Here is a 24,455-nt window from a genome sequence, read left to right on the forward strand (position 1 = left end):
GATAGAAAAGAAATTGCACATCTTCAGAGTTAGTATATACCTTTCCAGTGTTCCTCATGCTGACACAACTGTTGAGGCTGTGCAAGAGCAAGTGTCTGTACTTACTGATTCTTCATGGAAACAGGCTTCTGGCAGTAAATCTCACCGGAAAACTTCTACAATCATCCATCTTCAATATGAAATGATGATACCCTTTGAAACATCTCATTCTGTAGTGAAATCGTCAGTGTTGTTCAGTTCGTTGTAGACATTTCAAGTTGGTAGGGATTTGGAAGATTGAACAAGCATTTAAGTATGAAGTACCACAAACTGCATTTAATTCTTTAAAGCCACATTTTATGTTACACAGAGTTCCTCTAGCATTAGAATACTAATCTCCTATTGAAAAGATTATAAATACATAATTTACTTATGTCATTACAAATTAGCTCAGCATATCACAATTGTTAACTTGGGTTGTTCACAAACTGTTGAAACTTCAATGATCTGATCTTGAACCATAGTGCTGCTACCTATGAGCTGTGGAGATCAAAATGTTCTCAAAGCCTCTAAAATCATACCAAACTCTGGCTAGTTGCACTTACATTAAAAATACATAGTACATGTATATCTATGATTGTTTCAGTAAGTTTTCAAATATGCAAAAATATTAAGCAATTAAAAAAGCAACCCCAGAGTGCTTGGTTTATGGTGACTGAAGGTGTCAGTGATTGTCATCACTGAAATATGAATCCTAGTTCCTAGTCCCAGCCTTGCTGGCTGCAGTTGTTGAGTATAGAGGAATGTATATTTTATTCTTTGTGGCAGCCAGCCCTACAAACTGTGTTCAAGATCTGAAAGTTAAGCTGTTTTATTTCTGGCTCGTGCATCATCGACAGTAATAAAAACACAACAGACCAAATTTGGCCGTATTTCCATCTGTGAAATACACGTGTTTCTGAAGACAGACTTTGGTCCTTCAGTAGGAAACACTTCATTTTTTTCTTGATGGTCATAAACCAGAAGAGATATGTTCTAGTACAGTATCGTTACCTTTCTATAGAAAAATAAAAAGCAATAAAATGACTCATGTATCACTGAAAATGTTAGCAATTATCATTCTGAATGCACAAGGATCGTTTGTGCAAGAATGAACCGTAATCCTGTGGTTACATTTCACAGTAGTATTGAACATTTAAAGATTGTCCTCTCTTGGGTTTGCCAACATCGTGTCTGTTGAAATAACGATATGTACAGATTTTTGGAAGCCCTCTTATGTCAAAAGCATTTTTGGTAAGCTGTCAGAAGCCTCTCTGAACCAACTTTCCAATAAGAATGCAAGCATATTATCTAGCCAGTAGCTCAAACTTGCTGAGGTTCATGCAAAAAGTGAGCGACAGAAAATAGAGATCACTTAATAGCCCTGAGGAAGGAGTTTGCACATGCTTTTGACATTGATGTAGATCCAAAAGAATATTTATGTTTTAACTCTAAACTTCCTAATTCCAAGAATAATACTACAAACTGTATAGAAGAAACAGAATAAGGGTTTATTGTTCATTATGGCATACACTAGAAAAACTAGAAGACATCAGAGTAAGGCAACAAATACCAAGTTACCCCCTGCCCCAGTAACATGAGGTAGCTTTTCAGAAAATGCATAGTCAAGCTGTGGAACTCCTTGCTACAGGATACTGTTGATGCGGAAAACTGGCAGCAGTTTAATTAAGTGGAAGAAAGATCTAGTAAAGGTTATTAAATTTAAGGAAAGTACCTCTGTTTCAGGAAGTTCATAATGCACAAATTGATGGAGAATATGCTGGGAAATTGTCACTAGGCTTCTCTGCACTTATATCCATTCAGTAAGTATTGCTTTTGGCTTTGTCAGAGACAAGGTATTAAGCTAGATGGACTGCAGCTGTTACTGTGTTTATATGCGTTCTGATGCTCATTATTCCTTTATTTATATTGTCCCTCCCTCCTGAAATACCGTGACTGATTTCCATTTAGGAAGCCATAAGTATCTAACTATTGATGTAAAGATTACAGGCTTGTTATTGGTTTTCTTTCTTTCTTTGCTTTCTTTGTTGGTTTGCTTTATTTGTGTTTTTTTTTTTTTTTTTTTTTTTTTTTCCCTTCGTTGTATTATCACACAGTTTAATAGCAGGCAACAAAGAAGCAAAGACTTAATTCATTAATTATCAGAGATTTTGTCACATTCCTTCAAGGGCAAGAACTGAATTGTTTTGATTGATATTTATGCATGACCAAATCAACAAACGAAATGAGAAGAATGGGAACAGGTAGCTAACTTTGTGCTTTTGAGCATTAGTATATTTTTATGGAATTTAGTATGATAGTTTGTATCAAGACTAAAAATGTAATCTTCAGCTTGCTAAATCTAACTTTAGTGGGATGCTTTTGTGGTGCATCAGCTGACACATTGAGATATGTTTGGTATTTCATGTTTAAATGAATATATGGCCATTTGGGAACTTTAAAAGTCATTGCATTTACCACACTCTTCTTTTTCTTTGCTCATTTTAAAGGGAGGGAATTGATGGTCTGGGTGAGATGGTTAGATCACTGAATACTACATCTGTGCTTTTATCTTCTAAAAAAGTACCTTTGTAGACTTCATTGAATTATTCTCTTTAAATCAATTGCTACTAAATACTCTGATATTCTAAGTTATCTTTTGTATCCTTACGGCTGTGAAATAAACTTTGATTTTTCTGTCATTAAGACTTTTCAGAAAGTTTAGAAATCATACTCAAATTTCAGATGACTTCTTATTGTATAATTATCAACAGATTACTTCACCTAAGTTGTGACAGACATATTTTTTAAGTATGACTGACTGATGGACAGATTGGGAATTGCTGAATTAATGGGCACATTTCAAAGCTTTGGCAGGGCTAAGCAGTAATTACATCTGCTGAACCACTTGATAAGTTTTTGGAAGTAGACCAGTAAAGCCATCACTGGATTTCTTGAGTTTTAATATCTTACCCTACACACTTTCATGGCTTTCTTCTAGGGCATGATCCAGAAGTTGATACAGCCAAATACACGCAACTAAACAAATCAGTGCATTAAAGCTTAAAATGCACTGCAAATCATTCCTTTAGATTTTCAGATGGATGCCCTGCTTTTAGGGGCTGGTTTATCACCCAACGTTCAAGTGTGATCGAAACAAACCTCATTCCCTTTTGAAAATATCAAAATTTATTTGGGGGTGATAAGGGACCTCAGAAAGTGGACAGACTTATGTAGTCTTAAAAAATAATATCTTCCACTGTCACTGTGCAGGACAGAATATAGGGCTAAATAATCCAGACCCAAAACAGTCTTATGTTTTTCTGACAGGAAAGTGACAGTTTATCAGGAATTTAGTGTAAATGGTACCTTCCTATCCTTGATATAGGGAGATTCCCCATTTATAAATTACGACTTCTCTTCATTTTCCATGTTCAACGATCTGAACTCTGAAAGTTCTGATTCCTCCAAACAGGCCAAGTTTCAGTCTACTTTTTTTTTATCAGGCCAGTGTGTCTCTCTGTGGTGTTTTTTTTTTGTTTTTAAGTATTATCTTTAGGGAATGAAATCTGAGTGTCACTCTACTTTGGCAAGTTAAATTTGCAGACGTTTTAGATAGATGAAACTTTGTGGGAGCTTGATCTCTTGATTCATACTACTCAATTATTTATTGATCAATGAACCTAGCCAACAACTGACTGACATGTGGACTTCTAGTTTCGGTCATGATTATTCAAAAGGTTATTTTCAGGCAGGGAATACATACTAGATTGGTGCCATGATCTTTTTACTATTGGCAAAGTAGACTCCTAGCTGGATAGAGTCTAAAAATGACGCTTATACTGGCATGTGATCTTCTGTTGGCAAATGAAACTCTCATGTCTATAATGAAACTATTAGAGTTATCAGCTGTATTTTCCATCCTGGAAATTATTATATATTATTGAGACATTTACAGGCTCTGCTGAGCCTCCAGTTGGTGTTGAGATCTGCTGTTCCATAGGGTGATGTTGAAAAACTCTTCTTCAACATAATCTTCTCTTGCTCAGACATTCAAGTGGAGTCTGGAAACCATGGAAAGAGTTCACAAAAAGTTTGCAGACTGAAGGGTTTTCAGCTGAGGATATTCTTTGTAGTCCAAAAACTTGACTGTCTTTTCCAGTATCGAGGTGAGATTAGGATGTTGATAAAATCAAATAGCCTGGGACATGTGAAAACACTGAAGCTATGAGTATTGGCAAATAGTTTAGGGATATCGAGTTTCTAGATAAGCCAAAAAATTTCAGGGGACTAGTGTTGGTTGGACACTTACGAAATTAGTGGTGATAAACACTGAAATTATCAGTGTTGAAATAACAATGCACTGAATATTACTTCTTTGCAGCTGATCTTATATTTAATATGCCCAATAGCTTGAAAAATGTGCTTAAAAATAGTTTTAGAATAAAATTGGACAGTGAAAATGGTATTGCTTTTAACAATTTGAGTTCAATTTTTCAGAAATGTATCACAACAAAAAATAAAATGACAGACATAGATTGAAACAGTGTGATTGTTCAATTCAAAGGTACCTCTGACAGAATGGATTTCATTTAGGTAGACCGTACAGTTTAAAGGCTGATAAAATGAATTTGAAACCAAATGAAAAATAACTGTCACCAAATTGAACTTTGATTACTTTTTGGAGCTCTTTCAATTCCTAAAGCTAAGACACTAATTTAATTTTCACAAATATATCTTCGCAACCCACCACCCCCCAAAATTTAGGTTTTGTTTTGAAATGGGGAGGTTGATTACTAGAAAAGATAGTTTAAATAGGTATTTTATAAAATTACTAAAATCAAAGAAGGGTGAGAAGCAGCATTTTCAGGAAAATGAAGCTGAGCTTATAACTTGCATTTCCTTCAACTAAACAAAATGAAATTGAATCAGAGGCTCTTTGCTTACAGATCTGTATGTGTCTGCAAGCAACCATGCAGTGTCTTTTAGATCTGTGAGTACAGCGTATGGAATAAACAGTATGTGTGTGTATTGCTTAGGCTGGTTTCCCATATTTGTTTGTGTTATCTGTGATTTGAATCCCTATGCATCTGAAATCATCTACATTCCTTGTTCAGAGGGATTCAGGAACAGAGACATAGAGAATTTGGCCACTGGGCTGTAAAATGGTATTAAGGGAATGCTTATCTCTTACCACATCTTAATTTTTAAGAGAATGGACAGGGATTTGTTGCATTAGTTTTATTTTTGCTTAGTTGAATATAAGTGCAATTCATTCACTGGTAAGTAAGTTCTCTCAATGTATTAAGACTGGTAAATAGCAGACTTGAGTTAGCAAATGTAAATAATATAAGTAAATGTAAGTAAATCTTTCTCTTACCAAGTCCATTTAATTTCTGTCTTTATCTGTACCCTGTGAGACTTGCTCTGTATTTCTTTGCAGATGATTGTGTGCAATGCCGACAATCAGGCCAATCAGGCCTTTTTTTTTTTCTTGTTTTTTTTCTTTTTTTTTTTTCTTTTTTTTTTTTTTTTTCCCATCGATATTGCAGCATTTAGCTGCAAATCTGAAAGAAGTGCATTAAATTTTCTGTGTTGCCTGAACTGGATGGTTGGAGCAGACCAGATCTTTTTTAGCTTCTGATGGAAAGTCACTGCATTCTGCAATCTTCTAGGATGTCTGGACAGCCAGTGCCTCTGCCTTTTTCTTTCCACTTTGGTGTAGCTATGTTTAAGGAAACTGCAGGCTCTGTGCTTGTTTCTGATAAGCGTCAGGAGCCCTGGAAGATGGAGGTTCTTGCCTCTCTTGCCCTTTTTTAATGCTGAGTACAATCTGTTCTGGGACAAGATCGACTAGAATGCAAACAAGATAAGGAAAAATTACCTTTTTGTCCTTTGGTTTTATCTGTTGGAGAGAAGGTCATATGGGTAGTGGGTAATAGTGCTAAATGTAAAGCTTTTTGTAAAGTGTAGAAATGATGTATTGGCATTTATCAAATCAGCAGACTTCTGAGGGCTCTGTTAATGTTCTTGTGACACTTATGAATCAAGTTACTAATACTTCTAAATGAAATATTCTTTCTCATTCAAAGTAAATAAAAGTTATGTTTCCTTTCAAACACAAGAAGTAAAATAAGTCCCATTAGTGTTTTGTTTCTGTTTTTCCTTACTGTGTTGTATGTTTGCTTTCTTTTTCATGTGTTTTTCCCCTCTTGCTTCAGATGCATCTAAAAGAAACTCCTTGAAGTCCATCTTTCTATATACAATAGTATGAGTCATTTTTTAACTTCATGCTCCTTATTTGCTATATTAGAGAATGATAATCTTCACTAGCGTAGTATGGACAAGTAAATTATTATTTTTCCCAGTACAAATTTTGTGAAAGACAAAACCTTTTGAATATAATGATAGAAAAAAACCAACCAACCAACCAAACAAACAAACAAAAAAAAAAACCACAAACTTCTCAGACTTCCATAAATTTGTTACTCTTATGTGTAACTTTTTCTTACTATATGAGAGTAGGTACAGCAGGGAAGGATGCAAGTTTTCTTTTAAAACTGTTATCTTTAGCTACACAAAGGGTGAAAATCTTTAGCTGTGGTTAAGTTGAGTTGAAAGTCCCTATAGGATAGAGAGCAAGAGCAGGACCCATGAGATCTGACTTCTTGTCCAGTTTCACCATTGATCTACCAGGTAACCTGGAAGAAGTTGCTTCACAGTTGTGCACCTCAACTTGCCCACTCATAAGTAGGAGATAATTAATCATACTGACCGTATAAAACACTTCACTATTGAACAGTTCTAGGTAAGAGGTAATTCTACTTTGTACTTTCATTCCAAGTGACTTGCTACTGCATAGTATAATGGAGCTCTGATTAAGTGGTGGAGCTGTTATTGCTGTTATCTGTGTGGTGTATTGCACACTATAGAGTACGTTTCATTTGAGATGCACTTAAGTACATCATACTCTCAGCAATATTTTTCTTTCTTTCTCTAAGGAAAAGTGATACAGAACAAGAATACAGGAATGGTCTGTAGATACAAGTGTATTACAATTTATTCTTGTGTTGCTGGCACTGAATACGGGAGCAGATTTACGAGTGAAATTTGCGGGAAGAAAAGTTATTATTGTCTCCATTGGTAAGACTTGTCTGGTGATTTGGACTGTGTGACAGGACTTAAATTCAGTTTCCTGTTCCAGTGCAGACTTCCTCTATTTCCTTAAGCAAGTCACTTTTCTTCACATTCCCCAGTGCAATTCTCTGTCTGTAAAATAGGAATAATTGCACTTAGGAACGCAGAACATACAGCTGAGGCCAGAAGTCTGGTAGCGCTCTGATACTACAGCTTCAGGTCCACAGAAGCACGTGTACTACAGCTTCAGGTGGACAGAAGCATGAGGCTTTGGAAAGACAAGAGAAATTCTTCCAAAAATAAGTAAATGAGCCAACAGTTTTGACCATCTATGCCTGGGACTGGAAGTGTTGGGAAAAGAAAATGGGATAAGGGAAACTTTTAGATGAAGAGTGCAATTTTTAATCTTCATTCAGAAATCTCTAGCAAACTGTCTTGTGTGCAGTTTTCATGGCCACTGCCCTGATATGTGAAGTTACATGTAAAAAATCAGTTTATAAGAAAAAAAAAATTACGTCATGGTACATGCTGTGTGTGTGTTTTTTGAGGAAGAACACAGTATAAATGTTAAATTTTCCAAAAAGCATGTGGAAAAAAATATTTGGCAAAATCAAATACTAATCATTTCCTCCTATATATATGTGTGTGTATATGTGTGTATATATATATATATATTTTTCAGGTTTAACTTGAGAAATACTTTACCAAAAAAAATTACCTCTGGATCACAAGTCAGAGTGAACAGCTTCTATACTGGATATCAGTCAAATGTTATTTAAAGAGCTGCTATATTGTATATTAAATAGCAAAAATGCTGACAGGGTCTTAACTGCAGTAGTGCTTCTAATTACCACACTATGCCATGTTATATTATATCACATGGCATAATTTACTGTATCTTTCTTTGTCAATTATTACTCATCATTTTACAAATTACAGATCTTTTATGGGAAGTAATTCATACTTGGACATAGTGCTAAAATGATGAAGTGATTTCCTTTTTTCTCAATCATTGATCTTTCAAACTTCTGCATTTAGCAGTGTTAATCATGTTTATTAGTTAAGTGTTGTCATAAAAAATGTGGAATTTTTCTGTTACTTTCATCTTCAGTTAAAATGTTTTTTGCTTGCTGCCTCTGTTTGCTTTAATCATAGTAATCTATCACTTATTCTAATTGAAATTCTTCTTCGTAAAATCAAAACAAAGTCAATACTGCAGTTACATATTTTCATAACAATCAATAATCTAATTAAAAACATGGGATATACCTTAGAAAGGATTGTACATAAAATAGCTTTTTACTTAGAAATGTTCGGCCTAAGTTTTAAGGTGATTTGTTTTGTGGACCAGGTTTGTATTTCAGAATTCACTCTCATAATCTCCTTAACTGCTGTTTAAAAGGAACGTGTTATTCATGTAATGCTAAAGAAAACTGCAAGCTGTACAATTGTTGCAGAACACAGTAGCTTCAGACCAAACAGATACTCATTTAGCTTTTTCTGTTTCCAGAGACTATTGTTATGAAGGTAGGTGATGCTGAAAGTTTCTAAACATAACTTGTCTGATACATATTTCTTAATTTTTCTCTTTATGTGTGTGTGTGCTATGTGTGTGCTAGCGGTGCATAGCTCTGCTAAAGCGTATTAGTTTGTTGCTAACCAAGCAAAATGTCTTTTTAAGAAAAGTGTATGCCACTTACGGTCCCTTTGCACCCTGTTTTGCAGGTGGGAGTGAATCCTCCTGGGATAAAGACAAGCTTCAGTCTCCCATTACAACAGGATCACAGCACAGCATTGGTCATCCCACACTGTCGGGACAGTCGAGCCTTGGAAGTGCACACCCACTCAGTCCTCTCCAGCAGAATCACCTGCTTACCAACAGTATGTATCCTTGCCCTTACGGAAAAAAAAAAAAAATAAATACATAGAGCTCTGCTTGAAGGCCTTGCTTGTACTTCTTCCCATCCTTCTGGAAGTCGGGGGAATGGATGATGGAAGCACGTGGTACACAAGGGGCCAGTCCTTCCACTGAGTACTGCACTTGTGCATCATGACCAAGCTGCCCACTGGGATACAGCCACTCTCTTGAATAGCTACCCATTGCTGTGTTAAGGACTGTCAGTCCCAGTCAGCAGTGCCATGGCCTGTGCTGAAGGGGAAAAAATCATACCATTGCTTAAAATTTTAGCTATATGAGTGAATTCTCTTCCAGTTGAAAATGCTGACCACTGAATAAATGGATGAGAGCAAAGCATAGGTGAAAATGGCTAGGTAAAAGTGAGTAGAAGCAGTTCTTCTGCCTTGTCATGCCTTGTACCTGTCAGGTATGGGCAAGGTCATCTCTTCAATGCAGCTATCCAAAGCAACTGGAACAAAATGACACAGTTAAAGTTTGGATTTGGAACTTAAACTTCATTTCAAATCCATCTCTTTTCCTTCCTCTAGGAAGGGGATAGGTGGGAAGCTTGGAGTTTCCCTCCTCCTTTACATCCAAAGGGGAGGTACTAGCAAGTTATTCAAAGAAATGGTCAGAAAACAACAAAAATATATTTAAAAAAGTAGTAACGAGTAATCTGAGAGTAATTCTGAAAGATGATGATGGATGAAGAATTAAAATATTATTTATGAATCCTCATTATTTGTTTAAATTCTTCATCCTCAAAGTTTTGAAAGTTGATTTTCCCTGTTAGTATTAATGGTTGAATGGCATTTCTGGCTTTTTATGAAATTTTAGGAGCAGATGCTTCCTTGCTACCTATATAGTGCCACAGACTTGAAGAAATCCAGACTATTTAAATGGCTTCTACAATATATGTTTACTTTGTTCATGGGAAGGTAGGAGCCTGAGCATTATGGGCATCTGGTTAAGTGTCAGTAATTAAGAATCACCAGGTTATAGGACTCATATTCACCATGGTTTATTCTTTCATTTTATATTCTTGCATAATTCAGTATCTGTACATGTTTTGCATGAGGGATATTGTGTTCTTTGCTGTTAAAGAAAACTTCCAAGTTATTTTCCAATAGATATTGTAGTAGTCAAATGTCTATAGGCTATTAAAGGGTTTATTGAATGTCAGACATTATGTCCAATGATTTGCAAGTGTAAGATATATTTTCTTCATAGTCCTGAAATGTTTGACGGATTGTGTCTTAAAACTGGTGATGTGCTGTTAAATTCTGTTTGTAGTTTGCATTTAGTTTGCATGTCAATTGGACTTTAAGTAGACATACAACTCAATGTGGCCAGATGGTGTCTGGGAGTTTTGGAACTCTATAGAGTATGAGGAGAGATTATTGGGCTGTTAAGGGAGATATGCAGGGGAACAAAGGCTTATGGATGTAAGCAGCAAAGGGGATTGTCAGTATGGTTTAAAGTGAAAGGAGATATATGTGGGCATGGCTTATTACGTGTCGTAATTAATATTGGCATGGATCATCTTATAAACAAAACACAGTGAATCATAAGACATCATAGTTGATCATGATTTGCTCAAGCTAAACAGAGATAGTGTGGGAACTCAGAGTATAAACAATTCTGGCTTTTGTGGTAGTCACAGTGGTGTCTTTTTATTGCTATAGTCAAATTATACTGAAATAACAAGCTGTATCAGTCAATGATAGTTTTACTGTGTGTTCTGTCATACAGCAAAATGGTGACTAGCCCTCTGATTTAACTCATGAAGATAGAGGCAAAAGTTAAAATCTTTTAGAAATAAATACTGTGAATAGCACATGGTTATAACTGGCTACATGAATTTTAATTACTTCATGTACCTGAAGGTTTTTTGTTTGTTTGTTTGTTTGTTTGTTTGTTTTGTGAGAATTTCTAATCAAAGGTTCAGTTAGAAAAATTATAAGACATTTTGTGTAGCAGCATGTGTCCTATTTTTTCTGGAAAAAGAATTTTGGATGCCCAAAGGTGGAGATCTTCAAGTGGTCCCTCTGAAGAACTCTTAAATGCAAAAGAACCTAGAAGTTTTTCAGTGGATTGGTGTGTTGTATTGTAGCCATTACTAAATACAAGTAATATGCATGCTGGAATAGCTGGTAATGAGATACAAAAATCCAGTTCTTTTGAGAGGTAACATCACCTTTCTAGCAATGTCAAGGTCTGCAAATGCTTGCAAACACATTTCACACTTTCTTGAGTTGTTATATGTCCTTAGTAGGTGAAAATTTAAAGTGACTGTTTTGGAAATGAAAAACACTTGCACCATTTTTTATCCCAAATTTTGAGCTCTCATTCCATATTTCAGTTGACAGACTTGTATGGTAGTACAGTAGTGTTGTATAGTCCAATCCACAGCTTCCTATAGTATAGAAGGAATATATATGATACTTCTCATATAGAAGTATCAGATTGCTGTGTAGGTAAACTAATAATAGTAAGAGAACTTGAGGACTTTGTAGAGTATATTGTCAGATAAAATCATTAATGAATATTCTTCTGTTATATTGGGAAAACATGCAAATATCTACATGTTTTGTGTTTTTTGTTTTATTGCTATCAATAAAGACATCACTGAACTTGTGCACTGTTGAATATTAATTTTGCTAATATTGTGCTACTTTGCAGGTGTATGCTTCTGTCGCTAGTACAAACTATTCAGCTTTTTCTGGAATGCAAAGAGACTTATTCACTATATAACTTCAAAATTATTAACACATAATGATAACGAGTTTTGACTAGGCAATATCCTGTACAATATAGACATCAAAAAATAACAGGTAGGGTTATAAAATGAGGGACTGACACACATAACATGCCCTTGCTCTCTTTTAGGGATAGACCTGCCGTTTATGATGATGCCCCACCCTCTGCTACCCGTCAGCCTACCTCCTGCTTCGGTTGCAATGGCAATGAATCAGATGAACCACCTCAATACAATAGCTAATATGGCTGCAGCAGCCCAAATGCACAGTCCTCTTTCCAGGGCAGGGGCGTCTGTTATAAAGGTAAGAGTCATCTATGAGACTGGATTTTTGTTCCTAGCAAAAACATTTGTAGCAACTTTTTAAAGAAAATAACTAACAAACAGGTAGTGAGCTTATATTGCATATGGCACACTTGGTCTGCTGTTCCTGATAGTGCTTCTGTTTGAGGAAATTACAGGCAAGAAATTAAAGAAATAAGATGGTCTGCTTTATCTACAAATCTGTAATATAATTAAAAACAGATATTAGCACTCGCTAGTGTTAGATTAGATGTAGTCTAGTTTAGATCTATTTAGATCTAACTTCTAGATCTAACTTTTAGATCTACTTAAGTAGTAGATCTACTTTAGATCTACTTTTTAGATCTAACTTCTCCTTATCATTAGTGTGTCTGCACAGTTTGTGACTAGGTGGGGGAAACATGGTGTTTCTCATGTCCAGCTGCCAAGTAGTTAATGCAAGTCATGGAATTGTTAGAAATTAATTGAGGTTCCATTTGTTTCACTTAGTAACCTTTACTTTAAGTGTTCAGGAGACCTCTTGAGGAAACGGTAACTTAAATACGGCAGTAAAACATTTATAGCAGCAAGTAGACTGCATAAGCTTTGATTATAATTTAAATGCTACCAGTATGTCAAAATGAAGATTAGATATGTATTTGTAAACAATACTAGTTTGTCCTAATATATACTACAGTTCTTACAAGCAGTTAGATTTTAAGGAGGCTCTTTAGCAGGTCTTTGCTGATGTTACTCATCTGCAGTGATTTTTCCCCAACACCTGCACTAGGGGATATGCAATATGTCCACAGCCAACAGTAGGTCTCACCAGCACTCTAAAGGGAATTGTTTCCTCTACATGATGTAGAGGAAAATACACCAGTAGCTAATATGATAGAGGTAACGCATGCATCCATTGTGGTGTTACTCTCATCTGTCAAGTGATGCTGCATCTTTCTCTCATTTGTTCTGAGTGCTGAGACTGTAGATGAATTTTATTACAGACAGTATGAGGCTCCCTTTGTCCTTTCTTTTCCTTACGTACAATTGTCTAGCTCTGAATGACTATCAATTAAGATGAAATCCTTGTACAAAATGAAACATGTAAAAGGGTTTCTGTGGTTGTTATCCATCAGTGATATGATTTTTATTATATGACAACATTATTTAAGTTCATATTAGAAGTACAAAAAATAACTAGTTATGGATAGACTGCAATTATGGCAACATGACGTTACTTAAAATGGGAAAAATGAATTGAATATACTGAGTGTGTATCTTTTTCTATACTCTGATGACTAAAATACCACTTAGTCTGTTTTCTATAGGTGTGAGAATCAGCTGCTCTATAAAGGTTTTGAATGAAGTCATTATGCTTTTTATATCACATTTGCCATTTAGAAATAAGCTGTTCTACCAAAATATGCGTGATCAGCAAAGTTAACATTTAGTGCTCTAGAAAGAAATGTCATAACTATGAAACTTGATTTCCTCCTGACAGGAACACTATAAATTAGGCAGGCACAACGGCCAGGCTCACAAAACCTTCTTAGCCATCTATAATATGATCTGATGTGATTATTGCAGCACCCGCTAGCAGTGCTATTGCAATGGTTCTGACAGTGCCCCTGTTATAAATCCAGGCTTTCAGGGATTTACTGCTCAGCTGAAAGTGCTTGCTCCGTTTCAAACTTAGCTCAAATAATTCTGAAGAATCTGCATAAATAAGGGTGTAGCATGGGGTAAGGAGATGAGGGGGGGAATACAGCATCAATGACTTTACCCCCACCTTTCACCTTTTTTTTTTTTTCCTTTTTTTTTTTCCCCTCCTCCCCTGGAGTTGTTCTTGAGCTGGATGAAGCCTGCAATCCAGTTACTGGACTAGGTATAAAGTGGTTTGCCAGCCAGCAGATAAGTAGTCTGGGTTGGAACTTAGCAGAAGTATACTTAATTCACTGTGTAGGCTAAAAAAAAAATAAATAGTGAGTAAATGTAGTAGTTTATTGTCATCCAAAAGTGTTGGTCCCGAAAGTCAGAAAAATCTACTCAGTAGTGGTATTTTCAGGTCCTCAGAACTGAAGTTTGGATGGGCCATACAAATTTTTTAACTGAAGTTTATAGAACAACTCAACTCCACAGAGTTATAACTACATAATGTTTAGAATTTTATCTTATGGTACACCTGTATTGAACACAATATAATATTTATGTAATATTTAAATGATATAAACTAAAATAATTATGCAACAAATGAGTATGACTATTAATATGCATTTGCAGCATACAGTTTGTCATTAAGGATCATGATGTGTGCTGAGAACACAAATTGAATAGAGTTCTGAAAACATGTCTGAGTCTTAACAGGTCATTTAAATTAAATTGGGTCCAAAGGAGTTGGGACCTTACAGCACATACGTGGATGGCAAATAAACAAAGAGCTGTCCCAGCAAGAATGAGAATAGCTCTTCTTTTCACTGACAGCACTTTGGAATTTCATAATCAGATCACACGACCACTCTCTGCCCATAGTGGAATGAGGCCTTGAGCTAGGGATACCCTCAGTCTGTATATGATATCAGGAGCCTGAAGTCTTTATTTATACAGATAAAGTCAGAAGGGGCATATATGACTAAAAAACATGCTAGCTGACACAGTTTTAACCATAAACTTGCTAACTGGTAGATTTGGGGTGTCTGTGGGGGAAAGTGAGGGGCAGGAGGTTTGCAAGGAGAAAGCCTGGGGAAGAAGAGTCTATTAGTCTTGAGAGGACTGAAGTGTAAGCACGGTATGGATTTGACTTATCTTGAAATAATTAGTCACTGCGTGGAGATGTGCTGGCCTCCTCTTGCTGTGTCTGGGACTTGAGGCAGAAATTGGAAAAGAAGAAACCTTACTCTGATGTTAGCCAGGTCCCAATTAGGAATAAATGGCACATTTTTGAATGCATTTGGAAAACCCAAAGGAAAAGTTAAAATACAATTTAAATGCTTTGTTTCAAAAAAACTCAAAGCGTTTTTTCACTCTGAAATCATTTCTTTTAGAATTTCACCTGCATATACTTTATAAATGAATCAACTTCCCCTATAAAAATTGACATTTGGGGTGAAATGCAATGTTTTGTTTTGCCCAGAACTGAAATCTTTTATTTCATGTCAACCCTACACGATTTCCATCTGAATTCTTTGGTCTACTGATAAGCAGAACAAAGCATTATTTCTATCATGTGATCTACACATGCAGTAGAGATTTTTGGATCTCCTTTTCTTTGTGTTCTGTTCTTCTCCTGATTTTGTGGGACTCTTAAAGCATTTGTAAAGGATGTATATGACATGATTTTAAATTCCCTAAAGACAATACAGATGGGCTGTGTAATTATTGCTGAGAGGTGCTATTTTCTATGTGCTATACAACTCGCATTCATAAAATTTACCTGACAGCCTGAAAAATGTGGCCATCTCAGAATACTCTGAAACAATCCTTCTCCGTATAAAAGCATTTCTAGTTACAGAATTTATAACATATTTAATTTCATATCTCTGTGCATTCAATTCATTCTGAAATGTTTACAGAATATTACAAGATTTATAAAACAAAACTTTCTGTAAAATTTATGATACTTTTCTCTATTAGATTTATTCTGTCCCGTTTCATAGCATGTGTTCATTGTTGGCAGCGTATTGCTGAACTGGGTACTAGAATACATTAGGGGAGCGATGTGTGAGACAGCATAGTTTGCTTATTTCTTATAAGGCTAATTTTTATGACTATCTGTAGTGAAGAATGGTGTGTTTGTATCTTTTTATTCACTGATATAGAAACTACTATGTTGGGAGATGTTTGGGTCCCTACAAATTGCCTTTTCGTCTCCTCTGCTATGAAGGGAGGCATGTTCCTCTCCCTGTGATGCTTGTTAACGCTAGTTGCTAGTTTAAAGAATAATCAGTGAATACTTATTTTAAACTTGCAAGAGGAGAAAAAAAAAAAGAAAAAGAAAAACAGTAAAAACCAAGTATATCTCTTTTTTGCAAAGCTCACAAGGGAATATTGTTACACCAAGCACATACTAGCTTTTAGTTCTGGCTCAGATCCTTTTAGTATTGGCTTAAACATTTGCATTTGTACTTAATAACTAATATAGCTGTAACATAGATTCTATAGAGCATTACCATCATTAGTCCTGGGAGTACTTTTATTTCCTTCGGTAGCAGCACTGGATGAAACAATTCATGGGAGGGGTTCAAGTAGGAAGTTTCCACTGAAAGGGTCCGTCCAATTTTAGTCAGTATTATATTTTAAGATTCAGGGTAAAATGGGAAGGTAAAATCTTAATATACCAGTGAAGGTTGCTGTAGCTTTCTCAGTGATTGCTAATTTAAGAAATGGTGAAGAAGGAAGCTCTTGTTTGGCTGTTTACCAATACCATCTGATTAGCTGTGGTTTTCTGTTTGGCTGAGCAGCTGGCAATTAATGAATTATAGGAAGTAGTCACAAGGTAATGGAATTAGCAAGTGAACATCTGGTATTAAAAATCAGTAAACAGAAGAGCTTTTACGATTTCTTAAATTTGGTGGGAAAACAAATGCCAGTTGACTACGACTGAAGAAACTATATGTACACAGTGAAAAAAAAAAGCATTTCAAATTGCAGAGTATATATTTTAAAGTGAATGACTTCCCGATACACTGCAAAAGATGAATGGGATCCAGCTGGCTTTCAGACATACATATCCTATCTTAGTTTTTAGACCAGCTGTTTCCGTTGTTCTTCTCCAATTCTTACAGCAGTTGGAGATGATATAACTAGCTCAGAAGACCAACAAGTTGACCATACTCTGCATGTGCCTATTTCCAGAGTGTGATAACTCAGAATATATACCTAACTACTGTTCTCATGTACAGAAACAGTAACTCTACCGTCATATTTCTCGTGGTCTATCATATTTAATCTGTCCAAAATCTCAGATTTAACATAGCTCTTGCTTACTGTGTCAAGATTATTCTGTTTCTTTGAAAAGCCTAAATACCAATTATGTTTTTCGGCCTAATGCATTAGTTAGGGACAGTAAACTTTAGAACACTATTAAAATTGTATTTGATATTAGAATTCAATTAGTTTTAACTAAGGTCAAATGGAAAGAGATACTTAGTATTAACTAAAAATAAAAGGCAGCAATTCAGTTCTTTGCTAACCAAAATTACTTTCTTTCTTTTTCTTCTTTCTTATTAAGAATAGACTTCAGCCACATAGATAGGAGCAGTGGTGCTTTACGGACACAAAGTCATGGTAGTTTTGGATAGGGGTTCTGACATCTTCAGTCAGTCTGCTGGCTGACTGCTTTTGGCTCCACAGTATGGACCTCTTCAGAGAAATGGGACACTCTGGTTTCTCAATTTTTCAGTCATCTTGCGTATTCAGCTTAACAATGTGGTCCATTTTGAGAATCTCAGTGGTGATTTGGCAAGCGCTGTAAGATCAGGTGTGACACAATGCATTTTCCAGTGGGGAACTAGTGAGCAAATTAATGTCAGAAAATTTATTCTACCAGCATGGTGATCAGGTATGATTTTTTGTTACGAGAGTTGAAAACTCTAATCTAGACCTAAATACAGTCGAGTCCCCATTTTTCCTTCCTCTCAGTTTCATTAGTGAGATCTGAATTCCAGCTCTCCTGCCACTGCAGAAGAAGAACCTCAATTAAATATGAAATATCAAGATAAATGTCTGAATAAAATATCCAGGACTCAGATAAACTTCCAAAACCTGCTTGTCAGCAGTGAAATGCCATTAAATCCTCTAGGAACTCATTAATAGATTAACATTTGGAACAGTAATTACAGCTACATTAGCACTAAGAATAAAGAAAAATAAAGGAAAATCTAGTAGCATCATTCCTGTAATTTCTTGACACAAAATGAAGATCAATACTATAAAAAAATCAGAGGTAAGGAATTAAGGTTAAGATGATTATGTCAAAAATAGGTAAGCTGTTCATATATATTTCTAACAAAACTACTGTGGATGAAACTGTTATGTAGTGTTTCATATTATTTGTGTGGAATACTACCGCACAGGGGTTAGTAGAGGAATATTGAGGTGAAATCAAGGATATATCTAGAAATTGGATGAGTGGATGACTTCAGTGCTGTTAACCTAAATCACAACTAAAATTAACAATGTCAGGCTTTGTAGCTACATTTTCTAAGCTAAAGCAAGACACCATTCTTTAGTAAGACAGAAATATATTACCCTTCAAAAGGATTAAATACTGCAAAAGTCTTTTTTGAGAATTTATGGTACAGCTCTGTAAAGGGAAGAGAAAAGATAAGATGAAGTAGGTACTATAGTTAGATAAATAGGTGAGATCTTGAGAAATGTTTTCATTTTTCATAAAATTCTCACAATCTGTAAATTATATATATATAATTCATTACATTGTAACACGGATTATGAATCTTGCAGATTTATAAAATATGAAGAAATTCAAATGGAAAAAATATTACTTTATTTAGAAATACTTCTCTATTACTGTAAGTGTACTTACTGCAGAACCAAGCTGCACTGCAGTGTGCCAGTGGGAACTGAGCTATTTCAGGAAGAAAAAAATAAAATATATGAAAAGTAACAAGGTTGTAAAATATATAAATGACAAATAAAATGAAGCCATCAATGTGTAAAAAATGTTAAGGTTTTAGATTTGCAATTTTCCTATTTAAATGCCCTCATTGATTTGTTACAAATACTGTTAACCCTGTGTTTGGAAAATGGTGAGGACATTATCACTTGTGTTCTCATTTGTAATAAAATAGATTAACTTGCTGTGAAATTTTAACTAGGCTGAGACACAACAGTAGCTACCTAATGAACCAGAGCACATTGCTGTTAAGTAGCTAAATAGATGCATACTGATTACAGGACTGAAAAATGGATCTGTTTACTTGCAAAAAAAGAATCTGTTCATGGTGTTATTCATTATAGTAGAGGAAATTCTGCATTACATTTCCACACAAACATTTAGAAATAGACAGTTTCTCTATCCACATGCAGTCCTGCATGACAGTACTCTATCATTATTTGTAGTACATAAAATATAGGGAAAATTCCAGCTCCTTTGTTATCTATAGGGAAAGGTACATCTTCCCTGTATATGTAAATTTTTGTAACCAGAAAGACGTTAGATGACATAATCAACTAATTCTCTTAGAAAATGATTCACTGTGTGATTAAGAATGACATTATTATTTGACACATTTATTTCTGCCTGAACATTTCAAACTAAGACCCTGAGTTTGAAGGCAAATTACTTGAAGAGATTATTTTATAGCAAGAGACAATGGGAAGTACAGTTACCAGAAGGAGCTTGAATAGTTTGCTTTTCCAAATCATCAGCTTTTGAATTACTCAAATAACTCCCATTTAAGGTGACACATATGTCTGTTTGTGTGATATCTAAGTGTTAATTCATCGTCATCTTTGTTCATAGTTGTTGTGTTTTGTTTTTTTTTGGTTTTTTTTTGCAGAACAGTTGGCATGTCCTCTCCTTGGCTATTCATTTTCATGGTTGCAATAGACAAGGAAGTTTACTTAAACTATGCACTCTTCTGTAAAATTAATCATTTCAAAATTGTATATAATTGTAAACTGAGTACTCTTTGTGATAAAAAGGGAATAAGTAGTGCCAAAGAGAACTGTTAAAACTAAAATCCAGACAAATTACAGTCAGAGTGGTAGCCTGTTAGCTGTAACCTATTATTTACACAAAGCTATTATTTACACAAATGTAAAGGACAGTACATACAAGCTCAGGGTTGCACAGAATCATAGAATGGTTTGGGTTGGAAGGGACCTTAAAGACCACCCAGTTCCAACCCCCCTGCCCATGGGAAGGGACACCTCCCACTGGACCGGGTTGCCCAAGGCCCCATCCAGCCTGGCCTTGAACACTTCCAGGGATGGGGTATCCACAGCTTCTGGGGTATCCACAGTGCTCCAGTGCCTCACCACCCTCATAGGAAAGACTTCCTGTCCAATGTCTAATCTAAATCTGCCCTTGTAGTTTAAAACCATTACCTATTGCTACACACCCTGATGAAGCGTCCCTCCCCGTCTTTCTTGTAGGCCCTTCTTAAGTACAGGAAGGCTGCTATAAGGCCTCCTGAGCCTTTTCTTTTTTAGGCTGAACAACCCCAGTTCTTTCAATGTGTCATCATAGGGTAAGAGGGTAATCCAACCCTCTTGTCATTTTTGTGACCCTCCTGTGGACTCACTCCAATAGCTACATGTCCTTTTATGCTCAGGGCCCTAGAGCTGAGGACAGCATTCCAGGTAGCATCTCACAAGAGCAGAGGAGAGGCAGACAATCACCCTCTTCAACCTACTGGCAGCACTTCTTTTGATGGACAGCCTTGGATATGGCTGGCTTTCTGGGCTGCAAGCACCCGTTGCCATCTCACACTGAGTTTTTCATCCACCAACACCCCCAAGTCCTCCTCGGGGCTGCTCTCAATCCACTCATTACCCAGCCTGTACTAGTGCTTGAAATTACCCCCACCCAGATGCAGGACCTCGCATTTAGCCTTGCCAAACTTCATGACGTTTGCACAGGTCCACCTCTTAAGCCTGTCAAGATCCTTCTGGATGTAATTCCTTCCCTCCAGAGTGTTGACTGCACCACACAGCTTGGTGTTGTCAGCCCTTGCTGAGGGTGCACTCAATACCACTGTCCGTGTCACCAGCAAAGACCTTAAATAATATCAGTCTCAATACTGACTCCTAAGGACTCTTGACCGCTTGTTACAGGTCTCCACCTGAACATAGAGCTGTTGCCTGCAAAACTCTTTGAATGCAACCATCCAGCCAATTCCTAATCCACGGAGTGGTCCATCCATAAAATTCGTCTCTTCAATTTAGAGACAAGGAAGTTGTGTGGGACAGCATCAAACAAGACGAAGTAGATGACATCAGTTGCATATAAATTATTATTCATATATATGGATGAATATTTTTGGTGTTTAGTAAACCACTATAAATGTGGCTTACTAAACCGACCATCCCCAGAATAAGTCGCAACTCTTTTTTATTCTTCTGCTCATCTCAGCAATCTTTAAAATCAGTCTTTTGAGATGAAGAAGAAAATAATGGCCGTTTGAAGATCAGTAGCTTAAACTTTTTTTTTTTCCCAGAATTTGAGAATTTATTTAAAATCATTCATTTTTAAAAACTTCAAGATCTTCTGACTCAACATAGTAGATTCCTTTTTTAAAACTTACTAACCTTTTTTAATTAGCACTAAAAAATACTGCAATTAAAAGTCTTCCTGTAAGATTTATTAGTTATTGTGTGTTCATTAAATAACAGATAATTGAAGAATCCATTGAGGATTAACAGCTATGTAATAGATACACATCTGTTACATGATTTTGAGGCTCAGTTGTTATTTAATGTACAATAACTATCCTATTAAAGACGCATTCAATGCTACGTTTTTGGCTGGTGTGATTGGACAAATAAAGATTAGACAAATAAAACCCCTTGCAATTAGGAGGATCTGTTCTCATATTCCCTTTGCATCATTCTCAAATGAGTCTGTAAATATGAGTTGGGTGTGTTTTAGAGAGATGGCTTTAATGGGTAACAGGATATTCTTAAAAAGTTGATCTTACTTCAAGTGTTATTAATGAATTTCTTAGATAGGTTATTAGCAGAAGCTATTATGCTAGCTATTTATAATGGATAAACTATTAGAATCTAGTGTTCTGTTCCTAAAGCTGTATTATTGATTTAGCATAGTGTAGCAAAAACTGCACTAAAAATTTGGATGCTGTTCAGCTTATTTTCAAAAACATGTGGAAAATTGCCACCAAGTAGCCAGAACACATACTTCTTAATGAAAAATCTTTGAGAGTAGGTCAGAAAGAAAGAAAATTTGCAAGATTCCTTTGAGACAGCATCCCCAGATTACCCTGTAGTTGTGATTTTTAATGAGGTGGAGGCAGAGGATCTCCCTTTAAAAAAAAAAAGGGAGGAGTAATATTTCGGTCCTGTGTTTCCACAGGTTTCTGCAGGGAACAGCTGCTGCCATAGATGACGAGATGAGGGCAACTGCAAAGATGCAGTTTCTGGACTTCTGTAAATTAAACATCTACTTGTTAGTGTCTCTCCAGTGGAATTATACCTTTAAGAACTTAATTAGCTGCAACAGACGATTTAAAACATAGAGAAGAGATTTTAAAATCCTAGAGCATCTCAGGCCATGATCTGCCCCTTTTAGAAAATTCTCATATTGTTTTGTTGGTCCTGGGAACAGGAATGAAGGGGACTAGAATTTTGAATCAATTCAGAATAATGCATGAGGAATCACTGGGTTGGAAAGGATCTCAAGTGATCATCTAATCAATCACATTTCTCAAGACAAGATGAATTATTGCTTGTCTGACCTGCTACTAAAGATTTTTCCTGGTGGAAATTCCATATCTCCAGGCAATCTGCAAGTTTAGATACACAGATCTGAAGAATTTAATTTTGCTAAATTTTACAATTTCTTACCTCTTTTTATTCTTTTCCCTAAAGTACTAGGTATATTTAAATTAGAAGTTAATCTCAGGATTTTGTGTGCAAATATGCACATAAGAATTTGCAAGCACAGTCTTATTTTTGTTAGCAAGTGATGCATTCCATCCAAAAGTGAATTTGTCTTACCAGTACCATAACTTTTAAAATTGGTCTGCATGCTACCCTGAGAGGACGATGCAATGTTTCAGGCACAGAAGTAGTTTTTCTTGTGAGCTTACAAATTTGACGGTGTTTTGTGCCAGTTAATCCAAATCTGAGTTGTTTATTTGAAATGTAACTCATACATGCCTACATGCACTATCTGTAAATAAAAATTAGTTCTTACAAACTGCGTGTAAAAACATGCTTTATATTCCTATGTGTGAAAAAGTTAGAAAATAAAGATTTATCAAGGAAAAAAAGGTGTTAAGTGCTGTGTCATGACACTAAGGATGAAAAACTGTGCCTGGGTGCATTGCATGTAGAAGACTCCACTGCTTTTGAGTATAAAAGGCTGTACCGCCCTTTTGATGTGAATTCTGTTCACTGTTTATCTTGGAAAGACTATTTGTTATTGCTATTTCAGCCACTTTCATTTTCTGATTGAACTGCACTGATGCTCATTAATCAAATTGCACAGACCTTGTCTTATTTCTGTTTCAAGGAAAGGATTCAAGACAGCCCTTCTCCAGCTCCATCTCTAGAAGACAGTCAGCGGCCTGGGAGCCACGCTTCCTCCCATCAGAGCAGCAGCGTGTCCAGCTCACCCTCCCAGCTGGACAACACCCCAGACAGAATTGGTTAGTGCTTTGCAGCCTCACACCCCTTGACAACCACTGACCTTAAGAATTTTATCAGGTTTTTGAAGCAAATATTTATTTACTCGGAATCTCAGGAAAGCACTTGCTTTATTAAAAGAACAAAGGACCAACCAAACACTACCCCCCCCAATAGCCAGAAAGTTCATTGCTACAATTTGTTTAATTAGGTTCATCACTATGCATAGACCAGACCCTCAGACTCATTCTGTGCCTGCATCCATCAATGCACAGAAGATACTGCCCCTTCTATGTATGGTATGACTGACTAAATCTTGCATGCTGGCATGAGAAGGTGCCTCTGAAAGCACCTGGAGTTGAAAAAGAACAAGAAATGTTTTAATTTGAATGTATGTCAGAAAACTCTCAGATTATATAATGAGTTTTCCACTCCAAAAACCTCCTCTTGTCCAGATGTTTCCTCATTGCAATGAAGGTGAGAGCTTTTTGATTTTTTTTTTGGTCTCTCAACTACAGTTTTCACAGTACATTATTGATCTTGTGTTTAAAATGCAAATTTGGATAGGAGGAAGTTTGGATCCTATTCTTGGTGATTCCAGGAGGGATCTAGGGCAAGTCCATTAACATCTTTTCATGTCAGTGTACGTCAACACTGTTGTCTTCACAGTGACTGCTGCCCATGCAGGCATTGCTGAGCTAGATTTAAACTGCAAAAACAGTGCAGCTTATGGAAGTCATTGTAGTCTTCTCTCCCATCAAATGGCTACTCAGCTGCTTGCTGGGATTTGGGAATTTTGACTGTGGTCCATGATACAGCAACATTGCACTACATAGCACAGTTGGCAATACACAAAGTCTAGTGAATAGAGACTGAGCTATTTTCCTTAACATATGCGTACTCAGGGCAAGGACTAGAAAGTAGATTCCCCTCAGCTTTCATGTATTTAAAATAGGGCTAGAAATACACAGGACAAGAAATGTAACTTCCCGTAGCAACAATGAAAAAGGGACTTTTTTTTACCTTATTGTAGCTTTT

The 24,455-nt window shown here is 36.1% G+C and overlaps 1 protein-coding gene across 6 annotated transcripts in view; it reads left to right on the forward strand.

The window, feature by feature from the left end:
- The window catches only part of DACH2 (dachshund family transcription factor 2), a 282,601-nt gene that overhangs the window by 208,276 nt on the left and 49,870 nt on the right, over nt 1–24,455 (forward strand). For all 6 annotated transcript variants that reach the window (XM_082770531.1, XM_082770532.1, XM_082770533.1 and 3 more), the window contains 3 exons: nt 8,881–9,036; nt 11,942–12,114; nt 23,305–23,440. In XM_082770531.1, coding sequence (XP_082626657.1) covers nt 8,881–9,036; nt 11,942–12,114; nt 23,305–23,440 — 465 coding nt within the window. The remainder of the gene's footprint in view (nt 1–8,880; nt 9,037–11,941; nt 12,115–23,304; nt 23,441–24,455) is intronic.

Source organism: Aythya marila, assembly GCF_965140915.1.
Source record: "Aythya marila genome assembly, chromosome: 13".
NCBI lineage: Eukaryota > Metazoa > Chordata > Aves > Anseriformes > Anatidae > Aythya > Aythya marila.